Source organism: Notothenia rossii (genome assembly GCF_949606895.1).
Source record: "Notothenia rossii genome assembly, chromosome: 7".
Lineage (NCBI taxonomy): Eukaryota > Metazoa > Chordata > Actinopteri > Perciformes > Nototheniidae > Notothenia > Notothenia rossii.
Genome location: NC_136905.1, coordinates 14,319,764 through 14,341,450, shown reverse-complemented (window position 1 = coordinate 14,341,450; position 21,687 = coordinate 14,319,764). Strand labels below are relative to the sequence as shown.

The following is a 21,687-nucleotide window of genomic DNA, read 5'->3' as shown; positions in this document are numbered from 1 at the left end:
CAGACCCTATGCAGCGGGGGAATATCAGAAAAGCCCTCGCACATTTCCCGTTAAAAAAAACAAGGGTTTGCAGCAGCCCCGTGAACAAAGAACCGCGCTGCTCGCGTATAGACTCCCCAAGATGTCGACAGAAACCACGCCTGACGGCATGGTTGTAGTACAACACAAAGACTCAAACTGCAGTGATGAAAATAGTATTATTATTGAATAAAAAAATATATATATTAATACAGATATTGCATTTTTGTCACACCCCTTTCCTTTTAAGAGATTTATAAGGTTTCAAACTGGTAGCAAAGTACCCAGAACTTCCCTTAATTTGAATAACATTCTGTACATTTGGATTTATCTACACTAGTAAAAAAAAAATATGAAGAAGAAAATAAAAAGTGGGAGCACTTCTCATATGACATCATTATTTTCAGTGAGTGAGTTTTAAATTATTATTACACATGGGTCACCAGCCTAAATACAGCTTTCAGGACACATTGGACCCGGTCTATTAATTGCCACGCAGTGCTGAGCAACAACTAATGTCCATGTTTCAGCTTTTCTCATACTGTCAGTCTAACTCAAGATTAGCCTATCATCACCATCTGTGCATTTGCATGGTGGGATGTATAGCAAGTATGTGTTGCATAAGGCTTCCCGAATGACAAGGCGAACTCTGGGGATGTTTTAGAAAACATTAGATGGTCTACTGCTTCACTGTGTGTTTGTTTTAATTTCTCACCCCCTAGAAAATAGATAGGCTTATATTTATATACGTGACAAACTGAGTTGGTTACTGATATTTAAAATGCAGTTAGAGAAAATATCCGTGAAATCTCTTGATGTGTTTCCTGGTGTTCCCAAGGGATGTTTTAAATTCACTCTGTAGATACTTGTGCAGTTTAACCCCATCTAATTAAATTCAATTTAATATTCCACATCACATGTGTTTCCCCTGCACTTTAACTGGGTTACAACTGTAATGACAAAAACAAACACACAGTCTACCATTTTGGCTTATATGACAGACTGAGCAAGGCATGTGACTCTTTTAGAGTGATCAGCATGAATATTTTAGCATTTTTGAGTGACAACGCCTTCTGCCTTTTAATGACACAGAATGGAGCAACAATATAATATTACATTTTCCAGGTCTGAATATAAAAAAACAATACAAGTGGTGTAATAAGATGGTACCAGAAAGATAGAGCAGGTGTATTTATATTGATAATTAGAGTAGACTCGCTCTCTGGGTGCCAATCAGGAAGGGGTGCGTTCCCTAAGGGTGTGCTGCAGATGAGAACTCACAGGGAGACTCCTGGTGTGAGTCCAGGATTAAAACCTCCACACTCCAACCAATAACAAGGATAACATCATTTTAAAAAACAGCTGCAGGAGGATTGCGTGATGTATGAAGGGCCAGAGGGTGGGCTCAGGCGGTCTGCCCCCAATCCCCACCCTATAGTGGAGAGGCTAGAGGATTGGGTGAGAGCATGGTGAGGACGGGACGAGCAGCCTCTCAGTGAGGCAGCCAGTATGCCAGTGTGTCCAGGAGGTCGTCTGGATATCCATTAAAAGGGGTCTGCTGGGACTCCAGAGCCTCAATCAATAGATAGGATGGATCTGGGATAGTGCCCCCCCCCTTCCTCTGCCTGGATGTGTGAGTCTGGTGTGGCCTGATGCTGTTGTACCACATAACCTTTGTGACCATGAACTAAACCGTCTGCGCGCTGTGAATGGACCACAGCAGGTCTGCTCTTCATTCACTGTCTATAGCTGTGGGCTACAATTGTCAATTGTCATTTTTACACTTATGTTTCTGTGTGTGTGTGTGTGTGTGTGTGTGTGTGTGTGTGTGTGTGTGTGTGTGTGTGTGTGTGTGTGTGTGTGTGTGTGTGTGTGTGTGTGTGTGTGTGTGTGTGTGTGTGTGTGTGTGTGTGTGTGTGTGTGTGTGTGTGTGTGTGTGTGTGTGTGTTTGTGTGTGTGTGTGAGAGAGCTGCAGGATACATGTGAAACCCAGAGTGCTGAGGTCATGTTACTTGCACATAAAAAAAACCTCAATGATCTTGACCATCTGGTCGTCACACCGGTGCTGTTTCTCCTTTTCCCCTGATGAAAGGCTAACTGGCATCTTTGGGGACACGCTGTGGTTTACTGTGCCGCAGAGACACACACCATCCTCTTTGTCCAGGAGCCCGTGCAAATATCCCTTTCACCTATATGGACAGTATCTGTCTCTCACGAGGACAGGCTTAATAGGCTGTAAAGACACGTCTAAGAATCCCTAAAGGACATCCCTTTGACTTCCATGGCCAGATGTCCTTTTCAATACTTTTGTGGTGCCCCGCTGTCTCTTGAATGAGGCTTCTGGGAGCACAAAGGGACATGTTGGCTAAGCACCACGTGCTGATGCCATAGTGAGCGGGCTCTCAGGGATGATGTAAGACTGCATGCAAATGATACCACATCTTGTGCTTAAAAGCTGACGAGAGCCCTGAAGTTGATCAGCTGACCAGATAACACTAAGTCCAGAGGCCACTTGTGTGAGGGGTTTTCCCTCCTCTATTGTTGTTCTTCTTTTATTTGGCTGCTCATTTATGTTTGTTTTTATTGGTTGTAAGCTTTTTCCACTGAGGCTAGGGCAGCAGCAACATAAGTTCTTACAGGCGGACTGCACATAATCATGATACAATAAAACAAAAATACAAAACAAGCAAACAATAGTTTAATAAAACAGATGAAAAATCGGGTTTTGAGAGGAAGTACAACTGAAATGAAAATAACCCATCACACGTAGAGTGTTTCTTTCTCAGGTTTTTTTTCCTGCAGGTTCAGCCCCATGCAGGGACCCTGATGAAGAGGCCTTTTCTTCACAAACTCGGTTCCATATTTGTCGTACGTCAGCAAGAATCTCTACACCAAGCTCTGCTTTCAATATCAGAAAAGTGGAGTTCAAAGTGTATGTTAATCTCACAGATTTTAAACTTCTATTGGGTATGCTTTTTCATTTTTACAATGCTTTACGATTTGCTCAGTGAGCAGTGTGACCCATGAGTACACTTACTCCTGTTTGTCTGTGTGAGTGAGACAGCTCAGAGGGCTGCCTTATCTCCATCTGTGGCTGTATGTCATAGGGCTACAACCGTTTCTTTTATTATTGATTCATCTATTGGTCTTTTTCATCAGCAAATTCAACATTTAGCCTTTTGAAATAGTGAAAAATGCTGATTTCCATGAGCCCAACTGGACATGTGGATATTGCTTGTTTTTTCTCGATAAATGGTCCATAAGATGTTCTATAATGATATGATACAGAATCAAACGGCACAGCTTCACATTAGAGAAGCTAGAACCAGAGTTTGACAAATTTACAAAAAAACAAAATCCATTATGAAAGTCACTGTTGATGCAATTTAATTTTGTGATTTTTTTTTATTGTTTCAGTGTTTCCTTGGTTTAACAAACATCTCTGTAGCTTTGTTCCCCTGCAGTGAAATACTGACATGCATGAAGCTGTTGACACGCACACATTTACCTCACCCTCTAACAACAAACGCACACACACTCTCATACACAAACGCACACACACACACACACACACACACACACACACACACACACACACACACACACACACACACACACACACACACACACACACACACACACACACACACACACACACACACACACACACACACACACACACACACACAAACTGGGGTGTTGTGATTGGAAAGGCTGGTGTCAGTTGGGAATATGAGTCAGGTAGTATGACTTCATTGCTTTTTACAGGGTATTAGGTCATCTCTCTCACTGTCTCCCCCCCCCCCCCCCCCTCCTCCCCCCTCCATCTCTCTAATCACATTGGTGCTGTACAGCCAGTGACACGCCTAGTGATGAGTAAGGCTCACCTCACCTCCTGCTTCCAGTACGCTGGTGATCTCACACACGTCACTGACAGCTTAGAACTCAAGAGTCGTGCTATGTTGTGGCTTTAATCTTTACATTCATGTTTTATCAGCAGACTATGGTTTCCGTTGATTTGGACATTGTTTTTACTTTACACAATGAAATATTGCATTTTTTTTATCTGCCAAAGGATTAAGTCACTGGGTCAGTATCACACTGTAAAGATACTGATTGGGTCACATTTGTATTATGTAAATGCTGTCAGTGAAGTTGGATGGCTTGCTAGAAATAAACCCCCCAACAACTGATTGCACATGAAGCCGCTTTCATTCACTTCTAAATTCAGTTGTGTTTATGTCAAATAACATATCAAGTAGAGAAGCTTTTAAAACCTTTTCAGACATGTATTATGCTTGATGGAAAGTCATTAAGTACCTTTACACAACTAGTACAATTTCATAAAACTCTGAATTTTGTATTTCACATCAAATATTCCACATGTGTTACTTCATAGATTTTTAAAAAGGATACAGATTTGTACCAGAGCATCAGCAAATTATTTGTATTATTAGTTCGATCATGCAATAATTACGGGGTTACAGATGAAAAACTCAGGTGCCAGTGTAGTACCAAAGTCAAGACAATCACAGCACATTATCTTGTCTTGTTTTCTCTGAGATCTTCATACCTCCAAGTGACCTACTGTCCTGTTCCATCATTTATGAACATTCTGAATGTAAACAAACCATTTACAGCTCTGTAACACGGATCATGTAAAATTCATGTTCATCTCTTACATAATGATAAGCATATCGGAAAAGAGCTCCGTAAATGACCTCCAGCAGCATACTCAAGTTTTTTTTTTAATTTGTGTTTATTTGTTTGTGTTTAGAATGAGTTTAGGATCATGGGGAATTCAACTGACTGCACTTTTCAACTGGCCCATCTGTACAGCTCAATAGTGGCAGACATCCTGGTTTAGCTGCCTTGAGGAATAGTTGTATGGTGCTTTCCTGGAAAGCCGGTTTAATTGGATTATCAATTTATGTGAAATCCAGCTCAGGTCACAATCATTGCCAAAGTGGAGTCCATGTGGATTGATAACAGGTTTCTGAATTGTGATGTACAATTTGATAAGATTTCTGTATAATTGAGATACTTAAAGGCCCATGTATTAAAAAAAAAAAATGTACTCATTATGCAGAATGGCCCATTTGAGAATTATATAAATATATCAGCCTATATTACTGGATTATAATTAGAAATGCATCAATGTGTTCATTACTTTGACTTCAACATTTGAATGAATTAATACATTAATGTTGCTTAACCTATGGTTAACCCAGTGGCTAAAGCTGTCACAGAAATGAAGGCCTGGAGTAAGAAGTGGACCTTTGGGATGCAGTGTAGTAGAAGTAAGACATTGCATAAAATGGTAATACCAAAGTTAAATTACAAGAACATTTATTTCTTTATATGTTTTTGTGTATTTATTTTCATTTTCTTTAATATTTGCTATTTATATATTAATGTGTTCGTGCTCTGATAATCCCGTCCAGTTGAGCGTGAGTAATGGCCGCCAGGTGGCGCCGGCAGGCTGCATTGTAATTAGCAGAAGATTGGCAGTCTAATCAGGTGTGTTGATTTGCAGGTGGTTGCTGGTTGCTGGCTGCCTGTTCGGCTCACATGAATTCACCCTCACCAATTTGTTCAAAGAAAAACCAGCCCAGAGGATGATATCATGATTAACTCGACTGACGACATTTTGAAAGGTCAATATAGACGTCGGAAAGGACGGGACGTGTTTCAAACCACCGAAGAAAAGCGTTTCCAAAAAGAGACGGTAAGATTCTTAAGTCAATAATGTCACAGTGTAAATATCTCCAGAAGTTGCTTATATGTTTTGTTTTGAGGCATTGGTTTATAAAGGAGACGAGCAGACAGGGTGGTGAACTCAATGACCGATTTGCAGGCATAAGTTTCCATTCAGTGTGTCAGCCAGTGGGGGGCGCTTAGTATCCTCTGTGTGTGTGAATGACTGCATGTGACCGGCAGACAGCAGCATGGCCGACAGGGGGCGACAGAGAGAAACAGCTGCTCCATTATTCATGGCAGAAACACTACAGGGACCGACAACCAGGGGGGAAACCATGGGAGACGTATTCATATCTATTTTAAAAGTATTTATACACAGAGGTGGGAGGAGTACTCATATCTTGTATTACAGTAAACGTATGGATACCAGAGTGTAACAATACTTGTGTTACAAGTAAAACGCCCTTACTGTTACTCGTGTAAAAGCACAAAAGGATTGGCATCAAATTACAAGTACCAAAAGTAAAAGTACCCATTATGCAGATTTACCCATTTCAGCTAAATAGAAATGATATGTTTTGATTCTAATTATTGATGCAATAATACTGCATGCATACAATATATGCATTACACTGTTTACCTCTCAATTGTAATTGAGTTTAACAACAATTTAAATACTTGATTAAAGTACAAGTATGTTTTTCGATTGATATTCTGTATAATTGTCTGTTAGATTGAACTACCGCAGGTGTTTAATTTTGTGCTTAATTAAACCTCTTTAAGCTGTTTGGTAGTTTAATCGACAACAATGTATCTTGTTCTGTATTCCTATAAGAACCATTTGTTTTCTTCTGCAGGTTAAAATATCCAACAGTTTATGAAGATGAGATTTGCACAAACCCAAATTTACATAATTCAAAAGTAATATTAAACCAAACACATCACATATAATATTAAAGCTCTTGATGGGAAACATTTTACTGTACTATTACTTTCTATTCTATAAATACAAGACAGACTTGACTAATGCCCACAAGGAGTAAAGATCACGAAATAAAACAGTATTGAATTAATGGATCTTATTTTAAAAACTTAATCTGAAAGTAAATCTAACTGACAAATAATACAGCACATTTAAAAATACAGTATTTCATCTCAGTAATGCAGTAAGGTAGCAGTGAAGTAACATAAGAAACAACTATATCATTGTAGTACTACAATTAATTGGTTAGTTTTGTCACTGATATGTTCATTTTGACAAATTACAAATAATATTGGACATACATGTTAGATAAAACAAAATATGTTGGTGGGAGCAGGTGTGGATCCAGATGTGAGACACACACACACACTTTAAAGCCACAGTAGTTGAGAATCGTTGTTTCCTAAATTTCCTTCAGGGATAGTCACTTCCTCGTGTTGGGGAATGAAGTTTTGGATGGCTTACATCCGTTTGGACGCACCCAAGAACAAAAGATCCCTGATTAAGATAACACAGTTGGTACTCAGCGGTTTTTTGTCCTCCTATCCCTGAACAATATGAAGAATTATACTACATCATTTACACAAGACTAAAGGTTGGCGTGATCATGTTGTGAATAATTTGCATGGTAGGCAAAACAAAGACACACAAAGCAACACTTTTGTAATGTTATGCTGCATGGCATACGTGTAGAAATGGACAGAATATGCAACTAATATTTAACTTTACGTTGAAAAGCAAACTTGATTTTTGAAGTATATCCAGCAGACTCTTGTGTGCTTGACATTGATATGTCAACTGTCTTTTTTGAATGAATGATTAATGCACATTGTGTGAAGTACAAAGGTCTTTGAACAGCAGAGATAACAAAGTGAGAGACTGCTCTATAATTATAGCTGCTGCTGAGGTACAAAACACACTGAAGGTCCAGCAACGTGTTTCTCTGTAGCCGACTGGTCGATTGTCAAATGATACATTAACTGTTAAATTATATAAATTAGTAATCTTTCTTTAGCTGCGTTATCGGAGATATCCTGTACATCTGTGCAGGAAAGGGAGATAATGGAGGAAATCGAGCTGCTCCTTAGATTTTAAACTGGAATGGGTGGACTGTTTATAGTAGCCTAATACTTCTAAAAAAAATCTTTAAGAGTTTCCTCCAACACCAAATATTCTCATACTCAAATCCTTCCTTGTCATTGCACATTTTGTCCCAGGTGAGCAGCCAGCCAGTGGCTCATAATGGAGAAATAAAACATTTACATTGCACAACAGGCACGCCTTGTATTCTGCTGCCCTCTTGGAATGCTGCGAGGGCAAACAACAAGTCAGGAGGGAGCTGCCTGCTAGCACATTGTTCAGTACTCGTCTCGTGTTGCATCAGAGTCTGTCATGCCTGCTCCTGTCTTCCCTCTTGATGAGTGAGTGGATCTGGGATTCATACTTCAAGTCTGGTGGCTAAAGACTTGAATGCATGGGTAATGAACCTTGAACGGTTCATAAAGCAGCATTCAAATACAACTATTAACTCTTTAATTCTATTTCAAAACCTTTTTGTCCTGTTTCAACCGATGAATGTAGGACAGCTTTATTAGCAGAGATCTAACTGTGAGAAATACATAACCGTATAAAATCTACAGCGAAATTGAACAAAAAATACAATTGCAATTATTTAATAAACGGCTAGATTATTTGAGGCTTTCCTCAGTTTAATTGTAAGCTGAATATTTTGGATGGGGACATCTTGTTGGGTTCTGAGGAATTGTTGTCTTTTTTTTGTATAATCAAGAGATTTAAAAAATGATTATTAGCCTCCGTCAAAATGGTATAATATGGCTGTGAGCACATCGGCTCACTTGCAGGTTAAAAGGACAGAAGGAGGCACGTGAATAATTATTGGTTTATTACAAAATAAGCATACGCCACTCAAAATAAGCATACGCCACTCAAAATAGCGGTGCGAGGTCGTCCTGATCAGACCCGTTCTGTGGCCAGGAAATCCCCCCAGGAACCAGCCTACTGCAAGACAGACCAGAACCAGGTTACCAGCAGGCTTCTTATTGAGAGCATAGTTACCTGGTCCTGATCAGCTGTCTGGCCTCCGGCAGCCGGTGCCCTAACCACACCCCGCTGCCACAATGGCCTTTAGGGTTTGTTTGTTTTTGCTCTTTTAGCCCCAGAGTGAGCTGTTAAATTAGCATCATTACAAGTGGTAAGGCAACGCGTTCTTGTCTTTAAATTCGAATAAGCAGAGGGTTTAAAAATACAAAACATGAATTCATTATTGCAGTCTTGTTCAATCATCTGGGAAGCATATGAATTGATGCCCCTTTCTGTTGCAGGGATCTTGTTTGCATCGCTAAGCATTTCTGTTTCATCATGATGGGATTTGTGATGTGCAGATTTGATTATTATTGGTGCACACAGACGGCACAAGAAGAGCTCAGAATGTTTGGACAGTTGTAGAAAAGCTTTTTTTAAGAAAGATGCTCAAACTGCCAGCCGGGCATTCTTGTCTTTGTGTGATTGCCATGGAAACAAAAAAACTTAAACTGGAAGGAAAAAGAAAGGGGGAGAGGTAGAGAGGCGGGGCCGAACAAGTGAGCTGTTTGTGTCGGGATGTGTGAGTCAGAGGCAGCTTCAGAGGCTGACTGCTCCTTTCCACTGGAAGGCCACACTGCAGCCCGCAGACTCCCTGAGCCACTGGGCCTGCCCCATGCCCAAAAGCAGAGATGCTGTCTTGCCCCTTGTTTAAACACACACACACACACACACACACACACACACACACACACACACACACACACACACACACACACACACACACACACATGGTGAGAAGATTCATACACACACAGAAAACGTCTTTTCCCCCTGCATCAGAACTTGATTGGACCTGTGACTCCATTAACTCCACCCCGAGGAAATATATATAAGACCAGAATCAACTTGGTTTGAGTGTCAGACCTTTAGACATTCAAGATGACTTGTGGGAATTATTCTTTCACTCACTGGGAATATGACACAACATATTTGAGGACCTTTTCCTCCCTGGATTCAGTGGACGAGATTGCCGAGAGGTTATTTTTCTGCCATGGATAAAAAAAAAACACAACGCTGCTATAAGGTGATGAAGGATTTCCGTGCACTTTGGACTTGTTTTATTACTTTGCGATGTGAGTTTGTCTTTGCCAAGGTCACCTCGGCTGCTTACGGTATTATTTTTTCTGATAAAACTGAAACTGAATTTCTTCCTCCATGTATTAGCTTTCGAGCTGTCTGTCAAAGCTGTTTTTAAGCTAAAGAGTGCAAATAATGTGTTCTCCATAGCAGCAGGGTGAGATCCACACATTCACACATTCACACACTTTTACCCACCTGGGAGCTGTTCAGTATCATCCCTGTCGCTGCGATTTATAGACAGAACACTTGCAGCAGGCGCTGAGGTCAGTGTGTCTGCGAGGGCTCTGCCTGAGTGCAATGAGAAAGGGAAAGATAGGGCCCGTGCAGGGAGAGATAAAGCTCAGCAGCTGCTTTGTGTGTGTGTGTGTTTGCACACCATAAGCACACACACACTCTGTCTCGTCTGACTCCTCCTTGCTCTCTTGTGCTCCCTCCCCTCTCTCCGGCAGTAGGTACATGTGCAGTGAGCTACAGCTAGGAGAACAGTTCAGGGCACGAGCCAAAGGCGCACACACACCCATTAGCAGAGAGCAGGACTGCATTATTCTACGGATCCTCGTCTCTACGCACCTCTGGGGTATGGCACACACACTCACAGCAGCTCACACACACTCAAACCAGCAGATAAACTTCTAGAAAGATCCTGTTCTCTCACTTTTAGTCCCTTCAGCAGGCTGAAGTCTAGAGGTTTCCACACAGCAGAGTTGAGGTTAAGAAGGTTTAATCAGATATTGTCCCTGTGAGACTTTTAGTTTGTTTCAAAGTTAAATAGTGTTGCTGTGTGTTTATAATAATATACTTGTTTACCTTAAATCAGCTCGAAGTAAGTTTAGTTAGTGTGGAATAGCTTTGTAACTTTAAAAAGTTGTAGCTCATTTTACTGCTATTATAGAAGAGGGGAACATCAGACAGCACCTGTTAACAGTTGCCACATTTTGGGAGCGTGAGTGGATGCTTCATTTATTCAAATGTAGTCCAGAGAGTACTTACGAGTGTATGGGTTGGTGCCTGTGGGCGTGTGCCCGCGTCATTCATGTGTGCGCCATTCCACCCACATGGCTGTGAATGTCCTTGTGCGCACTTTAGGTAATGGCCGGTGGATAGATGGATGGCAAAATACACCCACTGCTAAACCAATTTGAAGTAGGTTTTCACGCTGTTAAGTGAAAAAGTGCTGTTGGTTGTGAGTGGTTAGCTGCTGAGAAATAAGATGAGTTTGAAAGTCACAGCTGTTGAGCCACAGAGGCTTACCATACTTAAACATGTATTAATATTGTTGAAGTCCTTATCCCTAATTGCAGGGCTTTTCTGATTTGTATGAACTAAGTCCTTTCTCAATTCAGTCATTCAGAGTTAGTGTTCTTACAGTTGTCATGTTGGAAGCATAGTTTATTAAAGGTTTCATTAAAGGATCATTTTACATTTTCCCCATTCTTTTTCAAAAATAACCCCACGTGTTTTAATTCATTCTTCTTCTGTAAGTGACATCTGAAGCAGATGTAAGTCCTTATCAGGACATGTTGTAGCATTTGTTGATAGTATGAGTCAACACTTTGCTATTTTGATGGGTGCTGGTAGTTGTGGGCGATAATATCACTGGATAATGCTGGGAAAGTAATTAAAAGCTTATTTGTATGTTTTATTGCCTCCATTTTACCCAAAGGTCCATGGAGAGCAGAAAAGGAGGGCCATGTTTTAATTTGTTAAGCATTCCTGGCTACGGATGCGTATTATAAGAGTAATTAAAATAGTTTTATTTGCCTTGTGAGTGAGCCGAAGCTACGAGTTGATGATCGTGGGAAATGTATGTTTACTCAGGAGCTGCATAAAGTTGCATAACTGCTCCTACAACAATGTAATGGAACTGGAGAGAACATGAGGCATATGTTATGACAGTGTGTTACTCTTTGCAGTGGAAATAACAGTCACATAAGGCACGTTATCAGGAGCACTAAAAGCAGGAAAACCTCAGCTCCTGTGAGATAAAAGGGCTTTTTGTATCCAAAAAAGCGGAAGTGTTAGAAAACAAGAACCAAGGAAAACAAATCGCATCTGTGTGAACAAGCTCTGCCTTTGCAAATTACTTTTAACCCACCACACTTGAAGTACAGAGGAGGGTTGGTATTCAATGACGTTTTATAGATGTGGAAAAATGATGCTGGAATACAAAATCATGCAGATCTGTGAGTAGAGCCAGCGGGGAGGCAGGCTGCCCAGAAAGGATCAGGGATACGCAAACTGGAACATTTCTTCCCCATACACTCCTTTCAAGTTTAATGTGTGATTCAACACAGGATTTTTCTCCAATGCGTTCCTAGTGAAGGTAGCTCAGATAGTTTTTCATTAACTCTTCTTCCTCTCCCCTTCCTCCTCCACAGCCAGTGACTCACACCTCTGCACCTCTTGTTGAGCCATTATCACCATGGAAACCCCAAGCCAGAAACGCACCAGCCGGGGTGCCTCCTCCCCGACCCGCATCACCAGGCTGCAGGAGAAGGAGGACATGATCAACCTCAATGACCGGCTGGCCGTCTACATCGACAAGGTGCGCTCGCTGGAGTCGGAGAACGCCGGTCTGCGAATGCGCATCACTGAGTCGGAGTCCTGTGTGACCCGCGAGGTGTCGGGCATCAAGGGGGCCTACGAGGCGGAGCTGGCCGACGCCCGCAAGACCCTGGACCAGGTGGCCAAGGAGCGAGCACGCATGCAGCTGGAGCTCAGCAAGATCAGGGAGGAGCACAGGGACCTCAAAGCCAGGTAGGAGGAGCATCTGGGGGCGGGGCTTAAAAGGGAGTGGCTTTGTTACAAGAGTTATGTGTGTCACAAAGTGGTTGTGGCCACAGTTATCACATTTATTGTACAATATCATATATATTATAGGCAAACGGCACACTTACGATGTTGTTTTCTAAAAAAAGTTATAATAATACGTTCATTCAGTTGTACTTCAAAGTCAGCAGAAACATCAAAAACTCTTTTGAGTTGTGTTGCAGTATTTATGACATTTAATTGGTGTTTGGCTTCATTGCGGGGGAATTCCCTGCCTTTTGGGAAACTGATCAAGTAACCTGGTCTTGTTCCCGTCTCACTGATGCATAAGAAGAATGGTTTCACATTATAGGCAGGTAAAAAAAATGAAGAATCAGATAAAGGCACAATACTGTAGGAAGATGATGATTTGTGGTATAATTGTTTTTACTGAAATGCATACTGTTCCTACATGCTCTGGCACATCAGTCGGTGCAGGTTTCTTCTTGCATTTGAGTTCCTTTGTTTTGAATAAGCATTATTCTTAATGTTCCTGAGCCATCAACATTTTAGCATAGAGTTTTCTGATGTGTCCAAAATATTTCATCGTAGTGGTTGCTGCAGTCACAGTGATTGATGTTGATCTGAATGTTTTAATTTGACCTTTTTGTGCTGTTACGCCCTGTCTTTACAAACTGAGGTGGTGTAGCACCCACATTTTCTAGCAGGAATGCAGTCTTGAGTGCGCAGCTAAACATAACATTGGCATCGTAGAATACATTCCAGGTTGATTACTTGGTAGGACTTGTCAGTTGTGTTGCATTTAGGACCGGTGGATGTTAAAATGACACACCTCCAGCCAAACAGGCTACACCTTTAACACACAACCTGTGAAGGTACAATTACTGACCTAATGACAGAATGTGTTTCATTACAGTGTGTGAGACAACTGGGCTGCAAAGCTCTACAGTATGTGATAACATTTCACAATATTAGCACTATAGACAGAAGCTAAGAATGAACATCTGTTGTACTTTGAATGGACTTTTATTGTTAGCACGATGCCAGGTGTTCACAGTTCGCAGTGGATCCAGAAACGTGTGGACTAGTGACATATTTGAAAATAGAAACTTGGAACACAGACTCTGTCAAGACCATAAGTCAAAAATAATTTGTGAAGACGCCCCATTATTTGGATGTGCTCCAAAATGATTTGGTTATCTTATTTGGCCCATGCTACTCCCTTCCACCAAGAAAACTGAGTTTTGTTCTCGGAATCCTACTGACAAACAGATATAGAAATTGAAGCCTCGCTGGCAGTGGTAAAAAGAAAAAGAATAATAACCAAACGATTGTAGTGCCACAGAAGTCTTAAGGTAACTTCCATGCTTTGAGTTAATATCTTAACTAAGCAAATGTCACATGCAAGTCACATAAAAGTGAACTGGCACTTGTATGGCAGGTAACAAATGATTTACTTCTGGTGTTGTAGCATTAAGAGCATGCAATTATATCATTCCTACTTTCACTTCTTCTGTACCTCGCCCCTGGCCTGAGGTGTGGTGTTAGCAGCAGGTTTTTTGTCTGTGTTTACTGTTTTCCCCCACTTTGATTCAGCTACTTGGGTGAATATCTGCAGATCAGACTGCTGCCGTAGGCCTCAGGAAATAGAGTCTGTTAAAGAATGTGTCACGGTCTTGGCAAAGTCCTTGGGTAAGAGGACTCTGAGAAAATAAAAGTATTACCACTCGTACAGTACATCTGACTGCATGTGCTCCACTTTTGTAGCCCAGAGATTCCCTGTAGTGACAGAATAAAGAGATTCAACACATGCCTTTTTAAAAAGAGACATTGACTTGTTGAAAAAGATTTCGACAAGTCATATCTTCTGTGTTTTAACAGTGAATCTACAGGGAGCCCAATTAGTGCCATTGTGTTCTCCTCACTGAGGTGATATTATTATTATTATTATTATTATTGAAAGTAACCTGTTAAGCGTGTCCTTGGTAATGTACACAAAACTCAATGGGTGTGGCTCAGTGCTACGTGTTGAATGAGGACAACAAATGTAAAAGATCAGCAGGAAATGTGATGATGCTCCTTTGTGCCGTGGGCGATTACCTTCATTGTTGTGTCCCTGTCCCAAGTTCCTCAATCTGTGGTGTCACATTTGCACAAACTGGATGATGATGTGCACTCTCAATAAAAGGCTGTCTGTATACTGAGTGTTGAGAGAGCAGTATTATTACATTTTCTATTCACTTCCATAAAATCCCAAATGTCAGTGTAATTCTCCAGCGACTTGGAAAGAGAAGCACAGACAACTTCTGCTGCATTATTGTTTCTAGTGGAAGGATTTCGTTTTGACGCATGTGTGGTGGAAAGGGATCTCTCAATCCAGCCTGTGCCGGCTTTATCTGTTATACAGTTTGTTTAGTGTTTGGTTGCCATAGCACTCTGAAAGTCTTGGCTTGGTCATGGGACTGTGGTGACTCAGAGGGTTTTTTCCTGGCCTCTGGAATGGGCTGACTGTAGACTCACTGTAACGGGAAGTGAGGTTTATAAATAACCACTGTCTGAGGGGCTGCTTTGACCGGCTGCTGAGATTCAGGTGGAGACAGCAGCAGAAGGCAGCACAACAAACACTCACAATATGTTGACTTTTTGTTGGTGTGTTTGGTTATTGCTCTCATGTTTGACAGAAAATCAGGAACAGGTGTTGCAGTTTGCTGTTCAGTTGACTGGACACACCTGTTTAGCCCAAAGGCATGACTCCGCTACTCCACACACACTTCCTTTTATGCAGAACCTCTACCGGGGGACACATGCTGTCCTCCCCTGAGGCTTAACCCCAAGCTGTTAGGCCAGAATGCCAAACAATCTCACAAAAGCTTTCCATGGCCTGTACAAAATTCAACACTGTAGTGTAGATGGAAAATACACATAACTTGGTAAAAGCAGGTGTGGGAGGAATGCTGTGCGGTAAAATGAAGTCTGAAGCTTGGTGCCAGGTAAATGAAAAACCAAATGATATGTGAGCAAAACACTGAGCTCTGAACCACAGCATGAGTTACAGAACTATGTTCACAGGTTTGTCAAGACCTTGTTAACTCCTCTTTCCTTTTACTACTTAAATATTGCTTCCGGCTGTCGCCTCCTACCCAGGATAACCTCCAGCTGTGCTGCTGGCTGTGAAACAGGAGCCTGGAGGGTAAACTGGCTCCTCGGTGTCACTGGCAGGACTGGTTCTCTGTTAGCGCTCCACCCAGGCAAATGAGCACATCGTTAACTACACATGGAGAGTTCAGGTCACTCTTCTTTTTTTTGTTATATTTGACAAAAGATGTATGCCTATATGCGAACTATAGTTAGACAAGTAGTTTGAAAACTATTTAGACAATCAATGATACCACCTTTTTAATAGAAAATGCCAAATGTTTACGTCTTCTGGTTTCTTAAAAATAAACATTTGCTGATTATTTTAGTGCTTTTTGATATTTAACCAAAAATCTATTTGAACAATTCCACTTGGAAAACAATGGCACTACATTTTTATATTTTTTAACATTTATTCAAGAATTAAAACATAATCATTAGCTGCAGTGCTGCTAACTAAATGAATGGTGAGATCTGTGGAACATATTAATAATATTCTGCTACACGCTGTCTCAAATCAAAAGCGACCGCCTATTTCCTTAGTAAGTTATTACACTTTGAACTGCTCCTTTGTGTTGAAGTCTCTCTGATAAGGATCATACTCAACGATAGGGATTGAAAGTAAACCGCCAAACCCTTTTCTGCATCTGACACTCTTTGAATAAGAGAAGGGATTTACCTTTAGTCTGCCCCACCCGTCTGCACAGTGTTGTTCAGGGTGTGGCTGCAGGTACATGCAGCTCTCAGACATTTGTTGCAGCGCTTCATTTAAAAAAACAATGGTTTTTAAAAAAACAGTTTAAATAGATGCTGTGGTAGACACAATGTTTTTCTAACGTGTCCAGACGCAGCTAACACATCAGTCCTATAGCGTCACTATACATCTTCTTCTGTATTCAAAGAGACTATCAGAGAACACAGCAGGAAGTGCACTTATCTCACCGCACACTCCCAATTCCTTTCTTTGGAATATTTGCTTTCTATAGAATATGTTGTTGCTCACCATCCCACGCGATTGTCTTTAAGTGTTTATTATTCAATAATCTACATTTCCTCTTAAAGGCGTATTTAGATAAAAGCTTTATTCTGAGATTGTATTTATTACTATATATCTCATGACTTAATTTGCCTTGTGCAATACCTTTTTTTTTCATCGCAGAGCTACACAGTATCCACTGACATTTATATCACAAAAGAAACCAACCTCACACACTAAGCAACCAAAGAATGTGAATAATCAGCCAACCTTTGTCTGGTGAGGAAGAAGGGGAAGTCAAATGAAGGAAGCGGTGGCAGAGCTAGACGTAATAAGAAGTGGTCTTATGTTGAGATTAGCCGAGTAAAGTTTCTGTATTTAACTTGGGGAAACTTTAAAATACGTTGCTAGGTGACACATTATACATCTGTACTGGTATAGGGCCATGTTGAGGATAACAGCAGGAGACATTCAAGCTGCTCCTGTGAGGTTTGTTGAGATAAAATGTTTACCTTCAAAGGCTTTTCCTAAAATGGTCAAGAGCAAGCCTGCACTGAATTTCTGACCGTGCTGTCCAGACTTTGAAATGCCTCGTCTGTTTCTTTCAAGAGTCTGATGGTGGCAACAGATTCCGCATAATTCTTTCTCTTATTTCTTATTCAATTGGGACGGTACATCTGACGGCATTTGAAGCTGTCAAAGTACTTGAGAATCTCAGGCTCTGCATTACAAAACAATCTTCAGCATCCAGAAACTAGAGCTCTGTCTAACCATTACTCTCTATGAATAATCCATGGTGTCTAAAATGTCAGGGAGTAGTGAAACATTTGTATCACCATTTTTTTTTTTTAACTCCAAGATGACGTCTTCAGATTTTCTTGTTTTGTCCAACAGTCCAACACCTTAAGAGATATCATTTACTATCACAAAAAGGCAGCACGACTTTTAACATTTTAGAAGCTGTAACCAGTGATTATTTACCCCCCCTTCCCAAGAAAAAAGATGACTTCATTGTCAAAATAGTTTTTAAATAATTAATACATTCTGCAGATAAGATACGAGTATGTTTTAGCATTAGTCGCCATTATGGCACTTTGAACTGTATGACCCTTCCTTTAAACCTCTAGAAACCTAATAATGCAGACTTGTGGTGAATGTAACATGCTTTTTAAAAGGTACGCGCGAGTAGAATAAAAACAACAATCTTTACCAGGCTGTTCCTGTTCATCCGGATTTCATTATTAAATGTCCAACACCCACATTCACACATTTATTTTAACACTCACTTTCATAAGATTCTGAACAATTCATCCAATTGACTGCCTCACCATAAAACAATGCCAGCTGCCATTAGGAAACATATTCTATCCTTTTATCTTTAATAATTATTGCACCAATAGACCTTTTTTATGAAGGCAGACATTTTCACTTGTCATATCAGTAAAGCTTAAGTGGAACTAATTCAATGAACAATGGATTAACTCCCAGAAAGTGTCCCTGTAAGTCATGCCAGTGAGACAACATGCACAATGCCCAGAGCCTGGGACTGCCTTCATTAATGTTATTAATTACACCAGAATGACATCAATCAAAATGTCTGCTGGGAAACATTTCTATTTTTCTCTAATCCGTCTTATTGTTAGTAGCACCCTCTCAGGTGTAAATGTGGAACGAAATAAAACTCTTAAGCTCAGCGTCATGCGTCCCGCTCCCCGAGGCCAGAGACAGGCTTTGAACCAGCAGAAGATTTCATCGTGCTGCTGAACGTCTTCCCTCATGCCGTTTGATCTCACGTCTCCTCTGTTCTTGTAGCTGCCTCGAGGGGGAAACCCTGTGTTCCCGTATGATGATCTCAGCTTGTATTATGTGACAGCAGACAATTGTGTGTCACATTGAGAGTCCTGCCAGGGCAGATAAGAGCTCACTGAAGAGCCCGTGATTCTGGGTGTTTTTCCAGCAGTGATGTAAATGAGAACACTCCACGCATCACAATATTGAAAACACTAACCTGTAAAAAGGATCTGTTCAGAAGTACATAAACACCCAACTGTATTTAAAGAGATATGTGAATATTTATGAATGGGGCTGTAATGGAAGAATTGTTACTGATTATTTTCATGATTAGATTTTTGGCACCTGGCCACAATAATTACATTTTTGATGTTATCTTATTATCAAAATATGCTTAAATCTTTTTAAGGCTATTCCTTTAATGTATATTTTGTTGGGATAAAAACCTTTTTCTATTTCACCGCAGATGGGACAGAAATATCTATTTGTATATATTGCCACATTGCGCCTGTTTTTTCTTACATTATAATGTTTTTAATCAGGCTCTACATTTGCACTTATCAAGTCACTGAGGATTCTCAGTTATCTGGAAAATGCAAATTCACCACAATCAAGTCATTGTGTGAGTGTTTGTTATCCTGATGCTCGATAATATCCTGTATTGTTCCTGGTTGTGTGGCTCTCTGGTTTGTTGACTGCTGGTTTTCTTGGCCCCTAACAGAGTACTTTGTAATGACAAACAGCTGTGGGAGGCCTGTACTGTAAGTGAGCTGAATGGCTGCTGTATGGAGCCGTCTCTGTTGGCTTTATTGGTGCTCGGTTAACAAGAGAGCTGGTCTTGGACCTCAGCGGACCAGAACTTGGTACCAAGCAGAGGTTTTAGCAGGCTGCTGTGTGTGTGTAGAGTTTATATAATTATAGTTTCCATAGAGCCTTCAGGGCCAGCAAAGCCCTCGATGACTCACTCGCACATGGACTGGCTGGGTAAATCACTCTAAGATGGTGGGACTCCAGACTCTCTTTCTCACTCTCTTTTTCTTGCTCTTTCTGCCCAGACCAGCCAATTGATGGAGGGGGCGAGGTTGGGTGCATCGTAGCCTCAACCATCCCCTCCCCATCTGGTTGATTGTGTAACAATTATTCAGTTTCCAGTTCTGCAAAAGACTAATTTACTCTGAAATTAATATAAATGGAATGTGATGTTTGGATCAGTTCCACTATTACAATCTAAACAGGGCTCTGAGTTTGTGAGGGAGCTCTTTCAACTGTGAATACATCTGATGCTTTTCAGATGTTCTGCCTTTACTCTTGTTTATTAGGACTGAGGAAATGGGATTAGCGGCCAAGTTTTCCCTTCTTGACGTGGCTCCTCATCAGTTACAGTTTGCTTTACTTTGGTGAAATGATTGGACATGCTGATTAGTTTAAGATCTGTGTCACCTTTTGAGCAGAACACCTCTGCTATTTTTACAGTTGTCTAAATGTGTTCACAACTGAAAGATTTTTCTTTTTTAAAAGCAGTTGGTGTCTACCACTCACTCACACACACACTCGCACACACTCATTCCTGTGGCTCAGCAGAATGGAAAAAAGCATGCTTGTGCCATGATGGGTGGGTTTGCGTAGAGAATAGGACGCATAGTGCCAGAGTTTAGACAATCGCAGGAAATTAGACGGTGTCGTTTTCAGGGTTTTACAACTCACCTGACTCTTTTCATTTTCCTGATGCAAACTCCACCCTTTGCTTCAGTGAGCTCTCCTGCATTTCCTGTATGCTGTGCCAGTTGCGTGAGAGCACCCGATCGGCAGGCTCGACCCACAACCACAATTTGGTTACAGTATACTCCGAACAACAAATCCTTTTTTTCCCTCGTATGTGAGCAAAAATGTAAGAATGCTGACCAGAGCTCATCACAGCCCTATAAACTCCACATGGGTTTTGTTTAGCTAACATTAGCAGCACTCTTTCTACTCATTGTAACTCAGTGCAGCTTGGAACATTCCCGGCACCTCATTGTTGGAGAGGCTAGAAAAGAATCTGTTGTTACGGAGTACAGCATACAATGGGGATATTTCTTGTTAATGCAAATTAGAATCAAACTCTAGGGTGCAAATAAGACGCAGCCCAATCTGACTATGTGGATTGCTAACTTGGGAAGTACAATTAATGTGCAGAAATCCACTTTCTTCTGGTAGCAATATATTCCTGTTTACTTTAAGCAAACATTTTTAGCCAATGCAGATTAACCTGTTATCTAAAGAAATGCTCTTCAAGTTCATTGAAGCTCCTGCAGACTCGGGTAAGGTGTTATAAGAAGATAATAAAAGCTGGTTTATGTTTGATTGTCATCTACTTTGAATTTTAAACACGAGTGTTTTTCAGATCTGATCCTGATCAGATTTTTTAGAATGAGTAACTCGTTGTGGTCATAGTAACCATTAACACTTCATATCTGGACTTTTACTCATTTCACCACACTGTAAAATGAAATGGGTGAAGGGGCGAACTCTGAGGCCTTGCTTTGTTCCTATCATTGCAGCTAATCTTATTAAGTACCCGTAAAAAATGCTATAAACTAACACAAAGACCTGGAAACGGCGTCTGACTCACTCTGATGAATCATCAACTAATCATGAAGGGAGGAACAAGGCCTGTTTCATGGGCGGTCTCTGGACACACACTTTTCTAAACGCGGGACACCTTTCTCTTTCATCAGTCGTTGACTGACGCTGTGTTTGAGGAACCGTATTTAAAAAATGCAAATTGGCGCAGGCATGAATGGCAGGAAGAGTACATATGCTTCTTTTCAGTATATTTGCTTTGGAGAAAGCTTAAACAAAACCATGAGTTTGACACGAGAGAACATTGCCACTCCTCTCTGTCTGTCCCTTCCCTCTGTGGCTTTTCGCGTCAGAACTCTGCTGCCTGAAATCAGACACGGTCGACATTTGCTCTGCTTTAGGACTGAAAACACTGGCAACCCTGTTCCCATCTGCCACATGTTGAAGTGTACGGGTGGCCCCTGGCAGAGGCTGCGTTGTTGTTGGTCTCTTGTGATTTATCACACACACACTCACAATCCCTGATATTGTGCTCCTCTTCCCTTAAGAGACACAGGAAACAGTCATGTGC

General features: G+C 41.0%; 1 protein-coding gene and 1 long non-coding RNA gene across 5 annotated transcripts in view; one reads left to right on the top strand and one right to left on the bottom strand.

Moving 5' to 3' along the window:
* Positions 1-5,532: 5,532 nt before the first annotated feature.
* The window catches only part of LOC307045688 (lamin-A-like), a 33,061-nt gene continuing 16,906 nt past the window's right edge, over positions 5,533-21,687 (top strand). The window contains exons 1-3 of one of the 4 annotated variants that reach the window (XM_079691516.1): positions 5,533-5,746; positions 10,336-10,460; positions 12,262-12,640. In XM_079691516.1, the coding sequence (XP_079547642.1) occupies positions 12,306-12,640 (335 nt within the window). In that variant the 5' untranslated portion in view covers positions 5,533-5,746; positions 10,336-10,460; positions 12,262-12,305. Of the gene's footprint in view, positions 5,747-9,682; positions 9,828-10,332; positions 10,461-12,261; positions 12,641-21,687 lie in introns of those variants that run through there. The other 3 variants (XM_079691515.1, XM_079691517.1, XM_079691518.1) reach the window with 3 other exon arrangements.
* Positions 8,774-10,302, bottom strand: LOC307045693. The gene is made up of 3 exons (XR_013809974.1): positions 10,079-10,302; positions 9,713-9,789; positions 8,774-9,446 (listed from the first exon to the last, which is right to left on the bottom strand). It is a non-coding gene; the product is annotated as an uncharacterized lncRNA (long non-coding RNA).